At 40.5% G+C, this 19,707-nt stretch overlaps 1 protein-coding gene across 1 annotated transcript in view; it reads left to right on the top strand.

Annotated features, from left to right (window-relative positions):
* The window catches only part of ajap1 (adherens junctions associated protein 1), a 68,465-nt gene that overhangs the window by 42,154 nt on the left and 6,604 nt on the right, over nucleotides 1-19,707 (top strand). Inside the window, exons 3-4 of the mRNA XM_030055896.1 lie at nucleotides 19,073-19,160; nucleotides 19,313-19,555. Coding sequence (XP_029911756.1) covers nucleotides 19,073-19,160; nucleotides 19,313-19,555 — 331 coding nt within the window. The remainder of the gene's footprint in view (nucleotides 1-19,072; nucleotides 19,161-19,312; nucleotides 19,556-19,707) is intronic.

Genomic DNA, 19,707 nt, shown 5'->3' with positions numbered 1-19,707 from the left:
TCCATGCTAACCCTCAGCTAAGCTACGATGGCATCAAAATTATGACAAATCCCTCAAGAGAATGATGTAAGCTTTTCATACCGTCATGACAAACTCCAATTTGAGTGTCATAATTATTATATAGGAAACCAGCTTGTAAAATTGTGTGTCTTCCAACAGTGTAAATATTGCTTTAGGCTGATTACTTTCCGTAATTGCAGGATCGGTGTGCATATCCACATCCCTTTCTATGTCGATCTCTCTCTGCTACGTTCTCATCCACCCTCTCCAGCAGACACATGTCAGGTCTGTGTGAACCCCTGCGGGAAACAAACCCATTCACCCTTGACATCCCCAGGTACTTGCAGCAGCCAATTGTAATTTAAGAGCGACTGATATAGAAATAGCAGTTTGCTCATAACATGTCTGTGTTGACTCGGGTCCCCTGAGATACTTACTACTCCATTCTTCAGTATCCCATATTTTTGATGTGAAGTTTTCTTCCAAAACTGAATTAGAAATGGCATTTTTTTTTTTTTTTTTAGCTGAGATGCCCAATTAATTTTTTAAAACTAAGAATCATTGTTGTACCATTGCTTTGAAGCAGACATGTTTTTTTTTTGAACCCCTAATTTAAGTAATGCTACAGTTTTGTGCATTCTTTATATTGCAACATTTAATTTGAAATAAATGCTTTTGCTTCTGTGGCTGTGCAGATCTAATTATCATTGCTACTTGGGCTCTCTGTAAATGTATGGATGTGAGCATTCGCCCCAGCAAGAAAAGGGATTTATGGCTGTTATTCACTGTGACTCACAAATACAGTGATTTTTTTTTTTTTTTTTTTTTGCTACTGTAGGCAATCAGCACAAATATAAGCCTTTTGTGGACTTTATTTCAGCCTGGTATGGCATGTTGTGCAACATGATCATCATCATGGTGCATGTGGGAGTGCATGCACATCACCGTGTCAAACACGGATATAAGTGGTTGTTTGTACAGGCGGGGAATGAGTACCAAAATATCCTACGCAAAAGTGCTGTTAGTTTGCTAAAAGTTAGGCTTTGGGAACTGTTTTGAACTGATATCAAAAAGATATTATGGTCCTGATTTTACAAAACGGTGTAGGTGGCAGCCATGGATGACTACAGGTTTTCATTTTGGTGCACTGGTACATTTACACTGGTGCCTTTTTGTATCAACATCTATTCAGTCCAATCTATTCAGTGTGAACAGACACAATCAACTCAATATGATTATGACTGACTGCTACATTGAGCCTTAAAGACCCATACCAGTGATTTTGCCTGTTTAGTGTAATATCCGCAAATTGTCTCTACTTTACATTTCTGTTAATCTTTTGTCAAAGCAAGCAGTCATATTTTAGAACTCCAGTATCATTTTACCTCCCTTTTCTCCAGCCATTGGTTCCTATTCATTCCACTACGATATAAAAATGAACTTTCAAAAACTTCAAACTTTCTTCACAACAGTATTCCATCACCGGAGTAAAGTCGTCCACTTTAGTTTTCCTAAAAGCAGCAGCACTGTTGTGTTTTGATGACTTGAAATTGGGCGGAGTGAAATGGTCCCTCCACCAGAAAATAGTTCACACTTGCCTCACAAAGACAATTATCAGTTGTGTGGTTTATGAATACTGATGATTTGTTAGCTGCAGAAGCGGAACATTATAAGGTGCTGGTTTCAAAAATTGTGATTTAAAAATTGAGTGGTTTTGATTATATGTTGTGAAATCTTTAGTACCCCTGTATGATTTGCAAAATGTTTTTTGGCAATGTAAAATTACAGTGACAGAACACACAAAAAAGCTAAATGTGGGTTGTTGCCGGCTCTCTTGGTTGATAACTACAGTTGATGGTGTTCTCACAGGGCTCCCATGGCCGTCGTACAGGAGGCGGGAGGTGGTAGTGAGGGGAGTTTACGGCCGTGGAGCCTCCAGATGCTCGCTGATTGTTCCCAGTGATTGTGCTGCTGGTAGCTACGACCCCCCTCTACACCACGCAGATGGAGCTGTCAACTCCATTATGGATATGAGATGATTAAAACCGCAGTCAGAAGAGTCGCCACTGATAACTCAGGCCCTTGTTAGAGGAGCTGAAAGTCACAGGGTTAAACATAATGTGGTGTTAGAAAAAGGCTCTGTTCCTTCCTTCTCTCGCCAGAATGACTGCATTCAAAATGGAGGCTTAGGACAAAAAAAAAAAAAAAAAAACTCTCCCGCTGAAATGAAGTGGTTAAATTCGTATTGGGCGAGTAAGTGAAGGGTGAAATTCTGCCTAGAAGCACATCTAAAATGAATGGACCCATCTGGTGATAATTGGTCTGATGTTCTGGAGTTCAGGAGGGGAGTGAAGGGTTAAACGAGTGGCTGAGAAGATAAGTCAAGCCGGCTTCCGCAACAGTGCAAAGTGAGTGTATGTAAAATGTATGTTAAGTGCTCAAGTGTCTCAGGAATCTATTTTTAAAGAAGCAAGTGAGTTCAATGAACAATGTGATGCTAAGTGTTGACCTATGGCAGACCTGTAGAGGCGTACAGCACAGCCTCCTCAACAGTTTGAGAGACACAGAGAGACAGCGAGAAAGCACTTTTTCCCAGCGGTTACCATGGCAATCCAATAAGCTCGCTATTACTCTCTATATTGACTCTCAATAAAGTGGGTAAAAATGAATCTCCTTTTCTCGAGCGTTAAATCTGGACTTAAATGCTGATGCCCGGTGACAGGCATGCAGAGTCAAGCCCCCCTTTTCCCTGATTTACAGAAAACTCAGCCAAGAGGAGATGAAGGGGCCAGACTGAGCAGATGCTGCCTCACTTTATGTTTCTCAGCTCTTTCTTCATGCCTTGACATATCCGCCTAAAGGAAGAAATGTGCAGATGTAGGCTGAGCCGCCATTATGGGTACGGGAGATTGTTCTGTCGATCAAGGGTGGAATTTTAATATGACCCTTCTTTAACTTTTAAGCATTGCCTTGTTTTGTTTTTGTTTTTAATTTTTTTTTTTTTTTTAATTTATTCTTGCTTGAGGGCCTCTACCTGAGCTAGAGTTACAATATTTTCATGTGCACACACGTGCCCTACAAAACCAAACTATAATTTCATCACACCGACCAACACATCTGATGTTAAGTTGGCGGTAGCAAATTAACAGTGGCAATTGTTGAAACGGACCACAAAGCGGTTTAGATATCCGTATTTCTTGCATATTCCTCTCATTCACAACACAACTGATGAGCACATGATCATGTTTGATTTTGATTTTTTGTTTTTGTTTTTGTTACATTACAAAATTTTCCCCGTTTTTGATGAAAATCCAGTGAATTTGCTCAGGTTTCAAAGTTAATTCATTAGATGTCGCTATGACACAAAAATGTAGTACAGGTGAATATTTTAAGTTATGATTAATGTCTTAAGGTCTTAATGTCAAGCCCTGTTCACAATGAGTAGTTAATGTTTTATTAGGTTAGGTTGTAGCTAATTGAAACTTGGGTTTAGTCTCATTTTCAGGACAAACAGGACAGTGTTTAGGATTCAGGACACCTACTTGAAATTCAGGACTGACTAGTCTTGTTCCTTACATCTGGTCCCCCAAAGTGGGCGTGCGGGACTTAAATGAAAGTCAACGTGGGGGTTCAAGTTTGACAACCCTTTTATAGCCCATTCACCCACTGCTCAGTCCAGCTCAGCTTTGTTTGGTAAAAACTGCCCCGAGTGACATGGCATTGTACAGTTTTCAAGTTGGTTACGTTAATAGCAATGCCATTTTACACCCTCCTGAACTCATTTCCATTTGTCTGTTGTTAACAAGATGAGCCACTAAGTCTTCCCCGCTGCACCTAATACAGACAGGCACACAAGACAAGTGTATCCTCCAGTAAACGAAGCCATCATGGCAGCAATATAGTCTGGCCACCTCTCCTTCTCTGTCAGCCATCTAGGCTGATTGAATTATGCGGTGATGCCTTTGACATTGGCAGAAAAAGCTTGTCGAATAATTGTTTCTGATCCCCCTCTTCGATGTTCCCCTTCTCTCTCTCTCTCTCTCTCTCTCTCTCTCTCTCTCTCTCTCCCTCTCTCAGCGTCCTCCTCTTCACTAAGTGTTTTAGATTGCTTGGTGACTCAGTGGAAATCAGCCTAGATTGACACTTTGACACCACCATTAATTGGCAATAGCTAACCATCAGCAGGCCACCATGGACAGAAGCCCCCCCCCCCCCCCCCCCCCCCCCCCCCCCCCAGTCTGACCCGCTCAGGTGGCTGGGCGTGGGAGAGACAATCGTGCGATGGGGTGACAGAGTGTTTTGTCTCACTGATGGTCTCATAAACGTACGTTTTGGTGTGTGGGCGTGGAGTTGGCTTGGCCTCACTGAAACTCCGTTTTACAAATGAGGGGTTGTTCCTACATTTTTCTGGGGCTTTTAAGCCGACACTGTGTGGGCTGTAAGGCGTCATTAGCCCTAAACGGCCATTTGCAATGAATGTCTGATAGCGCTTCCCCATCTTATAGATGGTCACATGCACGCGCGCACGCACAAGTGCTCACACAACGAAAGACTCTTGTCCTCAGAAATGAGTTGTACATAATTCTGTCCTCCTCATATTCCTCATTTGTCCAGCACCATCTTGTTAGGGTTTTGTTATTGTGGCTATTTTAAGAGGACCAACTGCCTGATTGAAATTTAAGCTCCAGTGGCTCTAATACTGGTTCATCATATGATTGCACATAGACAATTCAGATATCAAGGTTACAAAACTAACATTCTCATATCGTTGGAAGGGCATTCAGAACTACTAAACATCAGTGCCACTGCCCTGGCTTATTTTAAAGGGATAATTCACACATTTTCACCAGTATCCAGCACTTAGTAACAATGGCCCTCATTCACATACAGTGCAGATGCACAAATCTGTGCTTAAACCATTTGCATGAACGTTTTAAGCAGAAAACTGGTATTCACCAAAATGTTGTCACCTGAATTTGTTCTTACTCTGTGTACAAATTAAGAAGTGGCTCAGACTGTGCATACGCATGAATCATAAAGATCCCAGACTCTCAGAAAATGTGCTAGTCTTTATCGCATGTACACTGTATTAGAACCACAAGTCTAAATATACATTTAAAAACATGAATAGGCCTACCACTGCTACAGCTGATTCTACTACTACTACTAATAAAAATATGAATAAAATAGTGATAATAATAATACACCATTTATTTAGTAATATAAAAGCAATGCCTACAACTTTATCATCAATGAATGACCATCATCACAAACATATTTAAATGATTAATATATAAGAATTGTTGTGTTTCCACTTGAAGCTGACTATATAGTGTGTTGAGTTGTAGCAGAGGGGAGGAGCGTCTTCCTTTCGGTGTAACTTGTAACAGACAGAGCAGGTAGCGTGCTCCACTCCTGACATAGCTAACTCTACAGCTACACACTGACCAGCTTCTTCTTTGGTAGTGGATGTACCAATATGCTGGTGGGGTGTGACAGCCTTTTTTTTTTTTTTTTTTTTAGAAAAAAACAAACAAACTGTTTTTTTGTCTTTTCTTTTTTCAGCAATGTGTTTCTGTAGTGGTAAAAACATTTTTTAATACATTAATTTGAATCTCTGCGTATGCAGCCTGTATACAGGATTCACAAAAGCTCCCCAAGCAATTGTGCTAGTTGCATATATAAGCTACTCTATATGGAAATCTGCTTTCACCATTAGGGAGAGTTTCTTGTTTCATTTGGTTTTCACTACTTTTTACCATCCTTTCATTTGGCAGCTCTCTCCAATACTGCACCTCTATAAAACAGCTCTCCTTATGTAGACAAATGAAAGATAGATAGATAGATAGATAGATAGATAGATAGATAGATAGATTACTTTATTAATCCCCGAAAGGAAATTAAAATGTCATAGTAGCTGATTAAAATACATGACACAAGGACAAAAAACATAAATCACAAGATACATAAAATACGTAATACATACATAAATATGTACCCCCACCCCATGAAAGTGCACAGTATAAAAGACAATAAAAGCACAATAAATACGCGGTAAAAAGTGCATGTAAAATGAGTAAATGGGGGTGTGGTGGCATGCTAATGACTGCAGGCACACAGCTGTCAGTCTAGAATGATTCTGATTTGACTGACATATTCACAGGGGTCTGAACAAAACTGACTGGTAATCCAGCAGAACGTTTGTGTGAGCACTTATTCTGCACACAAAGTAAGAACATTTCTACACACATATTAGTGAATTGGGCCCAATGAGACAAAGATAGCACCACTACTGTCCTACATAAGAGCTAGAGAGGGAGGGAAATATTATCACATTTAGCATTTTAATGGGTGAACTATTCCTTTAATAAGTGACAGTGTGATGAAAGAAATGAGTGCCCTCATTCACATTAAGTTAGTGAAGTCATTTCATTCAAACCAGGAATTCCCTCCTGTGGAAGTTTATTAATCCCACATTGTGTATTTAAAATACTTGCTTGCTCCAAGCCAGGGATTTTATATTAAAAGTAGGTAGCAAACGGAGATTTCATTAAACTTCCATGCTTTTTCTATGACATGTTCATCAAACTGTCATGTCCAAGGAAGCGAAAAAACTCATCTAATTCCCTCTGGGAGCTTTGATGGCGCTCGAGCCCTGCTGGCACAGAGGTCACAAGCTATGTAACCCTTCCTTCCTCTCTGTATCCCTTTCTGTCCCCTTCTTTCTGTCCTTTTCCCTCTATTTATTACCCCCTCGGCTTCTGTTTGTTTGTCAGTGATTTGACCAAACAGAACCTAACCTGCTACCTCTAAAGCAAGGTGACTGCCAAAGGTGATTTTTCAACCTGACTGCCAGGGCACAATGAGATTTAGATAGCCAAGCCAAATTTTCCTCCCTCCAACTGGCAGTTCTGGATGAAAATAGAACCGGCCTCAGCTCTCAGATTTGTCAGCCTTGTCATTATCTCCCCTATTATCTCCCCGAACCTTTTAATGCACGGCCCCCGGAAATTAAGGAATAATGGACTTGACAATGGTGGTGCGTATTGCTTGGGCCTCCCATTCTGGTGTTTATTTTTCCCATTTTCGCATGGCGAGAGGCAACTGTTTGAAAAGTAGACTTGACTTAAATACCCAGAAAACATGTAAGAATGAGTCAGTAAACTGCACACAGCGCACTCATGTTTACCAGCTCGGCTGGTCTGTGATTCCTTTGGTGTAGAATGATCACAGTCTGGCTGGGCCGGTAAACAAGAGCGTGCTGTGTGCAGTTTACTGATATCACCTTATAGCATCTCACCACTCGCTGCTGGTTAGGATGGTGGATTGCACTGTTAAAGGACCATTCCAGTGATGTGACTTTTTTAGCGTAATATCTATAAAATGTATATACGTCATGTTTCTGTTAATCTCTTCCCAAGGTAAGCAGTCATATATATTATGAATTATTACATTTTAATTCTTATATTAACTCTTAGATTTTTCAGACCTTTTATCCAGCTATTGGTTTCCATTCATTCCACTACGATATGAAAATAAAAGGACTGCATCAGTGATTTTGAATGTTTGACCTCTTTACTACAGTTTAGCCACATTTTACATTGCAACAAACCATTTTACAAATCATGTGGGGCTACTAAAGATTTCACAACATATCATCAAAATCCCTCGCTTTTCAAATTTAAATGTTTGGTCGTCAGCCACAAAAGCAGAACATTATATGCTGGGTGTTTCAAAATCATCACCATTCATAAACCATGGAAGTGACTGAGATTTTTCCTTCAAAACTGGTGGACTTAGAAGTGTGATTGATCCATCGGGCCAGAAGTGGAGAGACAAAAAAGGAAGACGATGGTGGTGAATGTGTTGCCGAGAAGCACACTGTGGTTTGTGGTGATGGAACACTGGTGTGAAGAAAGTCTGAAGTCTCACACCTTAATGCAATGAATGGAAACTAATGGCTGGGAGAAAGAGAGGAAAAATATGTTGCAGTTCGATAACACCACTGCTGAACATGAAGTTTATTCATTTGGTAGATCTTATGCCAAACATGCAAACTCCATCACCATAATAAAGGTGTCCACATTAGTTTTCCCTAAAAGCAGCAGCACTGTTGAGTTTTGATGACTTGAAATTGGCTGGAGGGAAATGGTCTCTCTGTTAGCAGCACATTGTAAGGTGGATGTTTCAACCAGAGTTCAAATTTGAAAATCAAAGTATGATTTGCAAAATGGTTTGATGTCATATCAAATGGGGAGAAATTTTAGTAAGTGGGCCACACTGGGATGGTCTCACAAACTCCAACTTGTCACCTCCTCAGGGTGTACATGTGTACACGCTTTACAGCAGAATTATACCTGGCCCAATAGTTGAAATGAGAGTGTCTCTGGTAATGGGGATGGGATGCTCTCCTGTGTTGCAGCTGCATTGTGTGATCATGGCTAATAAGACGTGTTGGTTTTTTTTATATACAAATTTTTTCTTATTATAGCTTTCAAGTCGAAATCTCCTCCTTAAGAAGTCTAATCCTTCCACGCAGACATAAATGTAAAATGAAACAATTCTCAGTGGAGACTTAAGCTATTGATCAAGGTCAAGGGCAAGTTCCACTACCCTTGAACCTGGGTAGATGCTCATTTATTAGTGAACACTTAAAACTTAAAGCCTTGATGTCAGCCAGAGCAAGGCAGAGAGAGAGAGAGAGATACAGAGAGAGAAAGAGGGAGAGAAAGAGAGAGAGGGAGAGGGAGAGGGAGGATATGAAGGAAATGCAAATGACTTGCCAGATAAGTTAATGTGCCTCTGCGGTGGCGAGGGACTCTGATTGGGAGAGGAAGGTGAGGCTTCCCTGAGCCAGCCGGAGATATCATTAATCCAAGGTTGACCTGGCTCGCCTTTCGCGGGGCCCTGCCCACAGAAGTTCATTATCCGAGTGCATATGCACAACGAGAGTGAAGGGAGGCCGGCCAGGCATTAGGCAGGCGGGAGGAGAGAGCGCATGATTTCCAAAAAAAATGACGGAGGAGCAGTTCCTTTTGAGCCTTCCCGAAGACAAATTGACTTGGATCAGCGGCGAGGCAGCTGGCTGATGGAGGGGTGAGATGTATGGGGCTCGCATCAGCTTTTTCTTCATGACGCTTTTCTCTTTTTTTTTTTTCTTCTCTTTTCCTCCTGCAGCATGTCACCTGCCGTAGTCTCCCCGAGTCACTCACCCAGATCACACAGCCCAGGCAGCACACCATACATACTTAGTGTGGTATATTGTGCAGTAATCCTCACTTTGACATGTTGTGCGCAATGTGGCCGATGGTGGATTATTCTCCTCTGGCAATAGTGAGAGATCAGCACTCAGGGGAGCCTTGAGAGTGTACATAAAAACAATGCAGTGGTTTGTAGTTTAGCAACACAGGATAAATCAAGTGGGAAACGTTCGGCCCTGTGCAAGGAGGCTGCGACGCGGTGCAAAAGCAAAGGCCTGTATAAGGCCACTATTCTCAAGGACGACCAGTGATTATGCATGTTTAGCCTAATATCTACAAAATGTAAATACCTGAACTTTCTGCTAATGTTTTCACGAAGCAAACAGTGGTGTTTTTCTTACCTGTTAACCAGCCATTGGTTTCCATTCATTCCTCTACGATATGAAAATGAGCTTTCAGAGACTTAAGACTTTCTTGACGCCAGTACACTGCAAAAACGCAAAATCTTACCAAGATTATTTGTCTTATTTCAAGTCAAAAATGTCTTATTTCTAGTCAAAATATCTCATTACACTTAAAATAGGACATGATCACCTCAGAAGTAAATTGTTTTTAGACAATTTTCACTTGTTTCAAGTGAAAATTCGCTTGAAACAAGTGAAAATTTACTTGTTTCATCGGCAAAATTTGCCAGTGGAAAAAGTGAAAATTCACTGGAAATAAGTGAAAATTAGCTAGAAACAAGAAACAAATTTTGCCAATGAAACAAGCAAATTTTCACTTGAAACAAGTGAAAATTGTCTAAAAACAAGTTACTTCTGAGGTGATCATGTCTTATTTTAAGTGTAATGAGATATTTTGACTAGGAATAAGACATTTTTGACTTGAAATAAGACAAATAATCTTGGTAAGATTTTGAGTTTTTGCAGTGTAGACCACAGTATGTTTTTTAGGCAGCACGTTTGCCTCAGTCTTCCTGATTTGTCTTTACACTTCTGGTGCAGTGTCTGGTGATGGATCAATGAGCCATCCGACTATGCCAGTTTGAATGAAAAAAAAAATGCAAGTCGTTTGGTTTTTTTTCTTTTTTTTTGTCTCTTTCTTTTTTCTTCACAGTTAATTGATGTTAATGACGAATGGTGACCAAGTTGTTAGCTGCAGAAGCAGAACATTATAAGTTGGCTCTTTCAACCAAAAATTCAAATTTGAGCATCAAAGGATTTTGATTACGTGCTGTGAAATCTTAAGTGCCCTCATATGTTTTGCAAAATGATTTGTTGCCGTGTAAAATGGGTAAATGTAGTAAATGGGCCAAACATTCAAATTTGTTGTTATGGTCCTTTACATAATTTTTATAATTTTATGGCTAAGGACGCTCGGATTGATATTCATGGCCGCGCACAGCTCAACAGCGCAGAGCTGTTAACCAGCAACCTCTGGGACTTCACCAAAAAATGTGGCCTCAAGATTGCATGGTGTTCACTGGCTTTGCTTTGGTTTCAGCTGTGATTATAAAGAACTGAGCGGATTTTGTAACACATCTTTGATCAAACAATCTTTGATCAAAATCAGTAACATGCACCAGTCTTGACACTATAGCCAAGCACATGCATATTTTGAGAGTTCATTAACAGTCGCTGCATGAAGCCGATCTTTCAGGATTTGTAAAAAATGGGAGATCCAGTCTAAAAGTAAAAATGTCTCAATATGTTGTTATCTGCTGTCATTTTAAAAGCACAGTAACTATACTACAAATAGATATAATACCAATAGGGGAATAAGTAGTTGGCAGTGGGCTGGTGGAACACTTAGAGAATGGACTTGTGAACTAAAAGTTTGCAGTTCAACTCCCCAGACTGGCTAGAAAAGCCCTGGCAGGGCAAGTGAATGACTTATCCTCTTCCCTCCCTCAACAAGCTACCGTTAAAGTGCTCTTGGGAAAAGCACTTAACACCCAGCTCTGCCAGTGGAAATGTTTAGTGGCCGATTGTAGAAGACTGTTGTCTTTATGAGAAGACTGAGCTGCTGAATTGAGTCAGGTTAACAATAATGGTTTAATGCAAGGCTGTCAAACTCAATCACTAAAAAATCAAAAAAACAATTCAAAGGCTAAACAGGGCCTATATTTAATGAATGCTTTTGACCCAAAGTGGTCATTCTTTTGATCAAAACATGTCCTGTGCAAAAATAATGATTCATCCGCAAATATGAACTTTTCATGAAACATTCCTACTCAAAGCATCTTTCTGTAAAACAAAACAATGATATCTAAAGCCAAACTGATTACAGAGTGGAGAATAATATGAAAGGTTCCCATCAGCATGTTGTATCTGAATTCTTCTGAATGAACAGTTTCATGACATGAAATCAAAAATGACCAGATAACTGATGTTTTGCTGAAGATATCTATACTTATCATGTGTTTACTCATACATGCACATCACTGACACACAAATCCAGCTAGAACTAAACAAATATGATTGTGTTAAACCCCATGATTTGGTTGAAATCTGCCAAAGTATTACAAAAGTCAAACATTAAAATATAGACATTGCCGTGTGATTATAAAAAAAACAACAATATAACTATCCATAACAGTAACTGTCTCATGGTTCCTAAGGTTACATTCTGTCATTACAACATCGGCTCCACATATGAGACACAGGGTTCATCCTTATTGCAAGCAAACAGGTACTCCACTTCCCGACTGCCTTCACCTGTGTTCCCCTTTCCATTTTGATACTCCTTTCGAGCTAATTAGCAAATAATTGCTAATAGCTAATAACTGTCTTGATGCAAGTGATCCTCTGGGCTGCTGAGGAGCTCGTCAGGAGGAGGAGGGGGCGGGTCCACACAGGTGTTGATAGTGTTGATAGGACGTTGCAGTGCATGTCTGGGTTTGTAGTATCCACACTGTGGGTGATACTGAACCAGGCCAGTGTTAATAGAAAATAAAAAGTCGTCTCATGGGCCAGTTATAATTATGCCACGGGTCTGATTTGGCCTGTGGGCATTTAGTTTGACATATTTGGTTTCATGCAATATGTCAAACAGGTTGGACCTGATGTCCCTAAGCATGTACTTTCATGTTTTCCCTTTTCTTACCCTGCCCATTTATAGTTTCAGACTTTTCATTAGCCTCTCTTAAGCAGACGGAAATTGTTCTCACAGATTGTGTCCTTTAGTTTGATGGTTACATAAAATTGAATTCCAGTTAACACTATAAAAGCTTTGAAAGGTGTTTCATTTGTATGGCTCAACCTGCAGATATCCTGAAGTACAGTGAAGAAAAGTAGATATGAACAGCGAGACACGTCTTTTTCCCTCAATGTCACCAGTCTAGCTGTTTGTGTAGTATGTGTATGTCCTCTACTCAACATTTAGCCTGCCTTTTTCACTCACTTCAGACTGTATGTTTGGATCGTCTTTTGATCAAATATTTTATTTGATATACCATATGCTGCATCAATAGATTGTTCAAAAACTTCTGATGTTTAATTCAAAGCCTCAAGCAAAAGGTACAGAGGAACTGAGGATAGCAAAGGCATAGAGACATTCATGAGTGCTGAGAGTGTGACAGTGGTATTTTATTCAGACTCAAAGTGATAATGCACAGATTGTAGTTGATTCTTCCAGACCACCAGAGGCATTTAAGGCTTAGAACACTAGATAATAGCAGTTGATGCATAGGTCTACAAATCATACCTCTATTTATGCAGGTGATATATTTTTTTTAATCTCATTATCTCTTGCAGATAGTATCATACAGTTTCACCAGCTCAGCTGACGTGTAGCTACAAGAGCAGTCACCTATAGTTTCACGGTGCACTATTGGTTGGAGATTCATTTTTTCTGTATTTTTTTCTTTCTTTGCCCGCCTCTTCCTACATTTCTGCCTACTTTGTGGTCTGGACATTTAGCTAATGTTATGGCTGCAAAGGTACACCTCATATTTCTCTTTGCCTTGTTTTGTTTGTGTTAGCCTGTCTCATTTCTCATTGGACTTAAATGTAGTCCTCCAACAGTGGCCCCCATGTCACTTTTTAGCCAGGATAGTGGCCCCTGGGTTCAGTGGCGGAGCCAGAAATTTTTTATTGGGGTGGCCAGTTGCAGTTCATACAAGAGGCGGTTTCAATCACAGCTCCTCCAGACAATAGGCAGCTCTGCTCATTCTCAGGGTTGCCAGATCCGACTGACAGTTTCCAGCCCAATCACAACTTAAAACCTGCCCAAGTCAACAAAAACAAGCCCAAATCATAACCTCGCCAGAAACCCATGCAAAACCGGAAAACCATTACATACGCAACAGAAAACCCATCATAAGCATGCAAAGCTTCATATCTGCATCAAATAACCAAATAAAAGAGTGCTTTGAGAAAACCAAATACACAAACTGTGAAACGCACCTCTGGCATCGTAGCTTAACCACAATCAAGTAATCAAAATACTAAACAAAAAATCTGGTAGGCTCTCTCTTTCTCGCATGCACACATCAGGCCCACATTAACAGTGTGGTGCCGTTGGGTGACCACACTTTTTAGATCCCCTCCTCTCACTTCCACTTCCTCACACAGAAAAAAAGTGAAATTTACTATGGGTAAAGACCATAGATTTACATGAACTTATTGCTAAAGTACAGTTCTGTTATTGTTCTTTTGTTTTCAGAAACAGAAAGTAAAGGAATGAAAACGTAATAGTGATTTGATATTCAATTAAAAAACACAAACGAAAAGGCATTTTGGTTTTACTGGTCTGAAACGGCAGGCACAAAAATCTAAAGGATTTTTCCTTTTCCTTCCTCAGTAAAATGGTCTTTGAAAATATTTTCCATCAGAAATAAACTACCATTATTACTCAAATAAACACCATCTCTCTCTCTCCTCGCCGCTCTACACACATCCCTGATACTCAAAGACACGCGGTGGTTATGTCTACACAGCACTGATTATTTGACTAGTGTGATGCTCCATTCCGTGCTTGAATACAGTACACTTCCCCCACTCTGGCACGGTTGGAGGACGTGTGCTCCAGTAGGCCTACGGTACGGGCGCTCATGCATGAGCACATGCACGATACAACGTAAATCATGTCGTCCTCCTGCCTCCGCACAATCGGCTGTCAGTTGGACGAAGACGGAGGAAGTTACCTCTGAAACTGTCAAGGTAAATTAACACCCCTTAAAAGAAACAAAACGTCTATTAGTTAAAAGGAAGACATGATGAATGTATTTGAACTTTATCGATTTATAATGAAGTCGGGCCATACGTGTGTTTCAATGTGATGACGTGCATACCAGGGGCAGTTGCGCTTGAGCACGTTGGGGCTTTAGGTGATGTGAGTGCAGGCCAGCCGGGGACTGGGGAGGGGGGCATTTTTGCTTTAGCACGATAAATGGCCCTAATATGAGCAGGCCCTAAGACAAAGGCCCTAAATAAAGTAAGTAGTTACTATTTAGGAGCAGCAACATGCTAAAGTAACTTTTTAACAGCTACTAACTAGTTAATGTTGTGTGGATGTGTGTCTATTACACAGACTGTGGCTGCTTTAACACTGGCTTGGAGTGCTCCTCCTCCTCTATCTCCACAAAGGCATCCATTTCTGTGTGCTTGCTTGACGCCGGGGCCAGTTGGTTCCCCCGGGCTGCTCTTGCTGTCTGATGCTTGGCGTTTCATCAGTTTGGGGCTGGCAAGCTAATCCACTGTCTGTGGCTCAGAGTGTCACTGCTCAGTGTCGCTGCTCTTTTGCCTCCTTGTAGCGGTGTAGCCTAAGCATTCCCACTCATTGTGTTTACTACTATTATTGACTCATTGTGTCTTTCTTATTGGTCCAGGTGCAGGATAGGCATGAACTTTGCCCTGGTAGATACCGCCTACATGAATACCAGATCACTGCATACAAAAGGTCTTCACACAGATGCCACTCAAAGGGCTCTATTGTTTCAATTTTAATTTTTAGTTTTTGCAGAGCAAAAGATGCATATTGCTTCTTCAGGTTTGTTCTCTTTGCAACTACAGGTATCAGGTGCGCTAAAAAACATTCAGCACATCACGTCACACAAGCTCAATTACAATTAGTCATACCAAGCCGTTCACAAAGCCATCAATATCCCATTTCCTTACAGATGCTGTCACAGAAAGAGAAAAAGAAAAAGAAAAACATATATACATTATATGTACAAATATATATTTTCATACTCTTAGAAAGGTGTCGGTAATGATAATGTGACGGTTGCTTCTTGTTTTCCTGTGGAAGAGTACCTCTTCACACACACGTCTTTGTTTCATCATGGCTGACTCAGCTTGCAGCCTGAAAGGAATACTGAGTACCGCTGTGCTTCATCCATCACCTTTTCAGCTGTTAGTTATTTCTTGGCTAACTAGTTTTGCCGAAGTCAAAGCAAAAAAAAAAAAAACACAATTTAAGCTAAATCAATTATAAACATTCTCATTTCATATCGTTTTAATTCAGATACTGCCTCTGAGGCTGTTTCTAGTTGAAACATTTTTATAGAGTCGACTCTAGCATGTACAAGTCATTACTGAAAGTAAAAATACAAATTCATTGGTGAATATATAAACGCAATATAAATATGATCAGTGACAGAAGAAGAAAAGAAGAAAAGAAGGCAGGTGGAAATGCCCCAACCCACCACACTACCCAACCCAGGCACCCCAAATCCAAACCAAAGGATCCTACATTTTGGTTGTAACAAAAATCTGTAAACAGAAAAAAATTCTTTTTGTCTTTTCCCAGTATTGAAAGAGAGGTTGCCAGATGGCATCAAATAAGTTCACCTGATCACTTCTAATATTTCTAATCCTCTTCACCTCATGAGTATTGACAAGATCATCACGCCACCTTCTAGCATTAGGAATGTCTTTACCCTTCCACAATATCAACAAGCATTTCTTAGATGACATAAGGCTATAGTTGAGCCAGTGTGAGATTATTTAAAATCTCTGAAATATTAAAGATAATAGTTTGTGGATTAGGCTCATGAATTTTTGAAATGTAAAATGTAGAAAATGTAGCACCAGTGCACCTGAAACGCAGGACACATGATGTAGCAGTGTACTAGAGTGGCTTCTTTAGTGTGGCACAGAGAAGGAACAGAGGGGAACCATTTATTTATCTTAGATCTGGAGAGGTGCAGCCTATCTACTCTTTTAACTTGATTTCATTGTTACCTCTGAGGTTGTTCATAATGATTCTACATACAGGCAAGAAACACAGTCAAGCACCTGGTCCAGGGTGTCTACCCAGGCTCCATCCCCAAATGTCAGGAGATGGTCACTGCCTGTGGATCCTTTTCAGGATGGATAGCCATATGGCAGCAGAGATTGGTGCAGGGCCAATGGGATGCCCAGCAGAGCCTGGAACACATAAATGTCCTGCAGCTGTACTCAATGCATCTGATGCTACAACCCTTCTTGGAAAAATCAATGAAATAGCCACACACTCTTCTGTTGTTCTGATGTCTGTGATTTTCATTATCGCCACCGTTTTTACAGCAACAGATTTCTTCCTCCAGCAGCAGTGTGATCGTGGCAGAAGCCAACGACTGGATGACTAGGCTAGACCACAATGACTTGACATTAAAGACAACAACTAGACAACAACGTGTGCACGACAAGGCTAGACAACAACAACGAGACAGCAACATGGTTGCCCGGCATGCTGATGCACGAGCCTTCCATCATTTGCTGTTTGTATAGCCTTCCAGTGTTAAACACAGCTCTTGTAGGCAGGATAAAAGAAAATAAATGAATATTGCAAATGTAATTGCAGTTTTTTGAATCATTGATGAACCACCAGAGATATCTGTTATTCATTACTCTTCACTTTGTAACTCATGTTCTTTTTCATTATTCCTGAATGTCTCTTGATTCATGTTTTGTTGATTCTGGTGACACTTATGGTGTCATTGTCATATCACTGATGAGCACTTGCTGCTGTATATTCTTTGGCTTGTGAGTTGTACTCATTAATTGAGCACTGAGGAGCTGTTGCAAATATGCAAAAATTGCATATTTTATTCCCAAGCTATTAATGTTTAAAGCTATTTTGGGGTATAGCAGCCTCCTATGGTCAATTGCTGCCCAGTTTTGCACACGGCCTCAGTGAAGCATGGCAAGCATGCATACCAACTTTGGTGTCAGCTGGACTTGCCGTTTCAATCAAAATGCCCTGCAACATCATCCACACCTACAGCACTTCCTTCCCATGTTTTGTTTGCTTATGTATTATTATTAAAAAAAAAAAAAAAACAAGACAGCCAAGAGTCCCGAAAAAAGTAGTTGTGCTGAGATCAGTGGTCTTATTGATTTATTCCATTCCTGTCCTTGCAGTGAAAAATGTGCACAACAGTGATGTTAAAAACACAGAAGAGAGCTTAAGTTTCAGGCTCTCAGGACTTTCCTCAGTGCTGTTGAAGGCACTGATGCAAAGTTTTTACTTGCACTTTTTTTATGTATAATTGTTATTAGTTATTGGTAACACTTAAATACAGTATTTGCCACATCAAAGATAGTCATCATCTCCATTTTGTCTTAACCACATGTCAGACTTGAACTAACCGAGGTGCTGCGCAATGACGGATGGGTAAACTGGCTTGTCAGCTTCCAGAAAAGTGATGAACCATTGTCCAGTTCTTCCCTACATAGTTCATTTTGAACTGAGCATTTCTGTCCCATACAGTATGGAATCTTATTTATCACATCTCAATACCCCGTGCAGTCCGCATTACAGGGAACCACACAGCATTTGGAACACACCTATTGTGTATAATCATTACACCTTCTTTAATTGGCTGATTAATTTGAGTAACACTTTGTGTGGCTCGTCCCCTGTAGATATTATGATATAGAAGAGCTCAGTAGAATATCAATAAGTGTTAAACTACATTTGTCTGTACAGTGTTATTATGGAGATCTGATGAAGTGGTGTGATTGGTCATTAAATCTGTTGCTTTTCACTAAAACAGGTGTACATCAGCCCTCACCCAACCATAACTTTACCTTAACCCTGCAGGCATCCAGTAAAGTCCTCACCCAATCAGAAGCCTAATCTTGACCCTGTGGCTGTAGCTTGCCCAGAAATCTGTTGGGGCGTGGGGAGTCCAGTCATAATGTCCACTAGGCCTCCATGTCTATAATACAACAAAAACATACAGTGTCAACACATGTCAATATGTGGAGATATATTTTATGCCTTATTGATATTCTACTAAACTCTTGTTGATATTTAACTGATGCATCAATTGCCATTCCATTGAATATCTACAGGGGAGCGTCTTACGAAAGTGTGACCGCAATTTGAAGTCGCTCACTGGGGTAGTTTTGTCGAAAGACTACACTTGCAACTTTAAATGAGACCTTTGAATTTGCTGCAGCGTGTTTAGTCATGCTATATGATTAAATGTATAGGGTACACAGAAATATAAATCTTAAAATGAGTTCCAGGTTATTTTCTCCTTTTAATGAATTTGAATGAGGATGAGTTTTAAAACTACTTGAGAGAAAACTTGAACGTGCATATCCATTATCCTTGGCTGTACTGTAATGGAATAATTCATGTCACTCTTAAATTATGAATAGCAGTGGGTGATAGCATCATCAGTACTGACGGTAAAGCAAAATTTTCTAGGGTTACATAGTGCTCTGTGTGGGCACTTTTTCAATGAGCTGCTCTCAGTGCTTTGTCAACTGTGGTGGATTTGGACAGTACAGAAAATGGAAAATATATTCCAGTATATTCCATGGCTCTCTGCTGTGAAAGCCTCCCTCGGAGTAAAAGTTAAAAAGTTCATTTCCTTCATAGATTGGTGTAACTCTTGTCTCTTGTGTGTGTGTTTTTTTTTTCTCTCTTTGCAGGTTTGGCAGTTCACCAGATAATCACAATCACTGTGTCTCTCATTATGGTTATCGCAGCCTTGATCACAACACTTGTCCTTAAAAACTGGTAGGAAAGATTCCTTTACTTCACCCCATCATGGCATTATTGTAATTACTCATGTATATGAACTTGCATTAATATTGAAGTACTCGCAATTCATCTGAGATACAAGGTATGATTTTATGTTTGTTTCTTGTCTTTGGTGCGTGTTTTTGTAGCTGTGCACAGTCAGGAAATGGCCGCCACAATAGCCATCAGCGCAAGATCCACCAGCAGGAGGAAAGCTGCCAAAACCTGACAGACTTCACCCCAGCCCGGGTGCCCAGCAAGGTGGACATCTTCACTGCCTACAATGACAGCCTGCAGTGCTCCCACGAGTGCGTCCGGACTGCCGTGCCCATCTACACTGATGAGATGATCCAGCAAACACCTGTCTACAAGACTGCTTACAATGGAAATAGGTACGCTGCCTCAGGCTAATCATACGAGGGCTATAGGTGGACACACAGCGGAAGACTTCTTGAATCAGTCAGCACTGGAAAGTCCAGGCTGTCACACCTGTCCACTTCCGCCTAATGGTCTTAATGTTGTGGAGCCATATGCTGAATGAGTC

Source organism: Myripristis murdjan, chromosome 7 (genome assembly GCF_902150065.1).
Source record: "Myripristis murdjan chromosome 7, fMyrMur1.1, whole genome shotgun sequence".
NCBI classification, from domain to species: Eukaryota; Metazoa; Chordata; class Actinopteri; order Holocentriformes; family Holocentridae; genus Myripristis; species Myripristis murdjan.
This window is presented reverse-complemented; position numbering and strand designations above follow the sequence as displayed.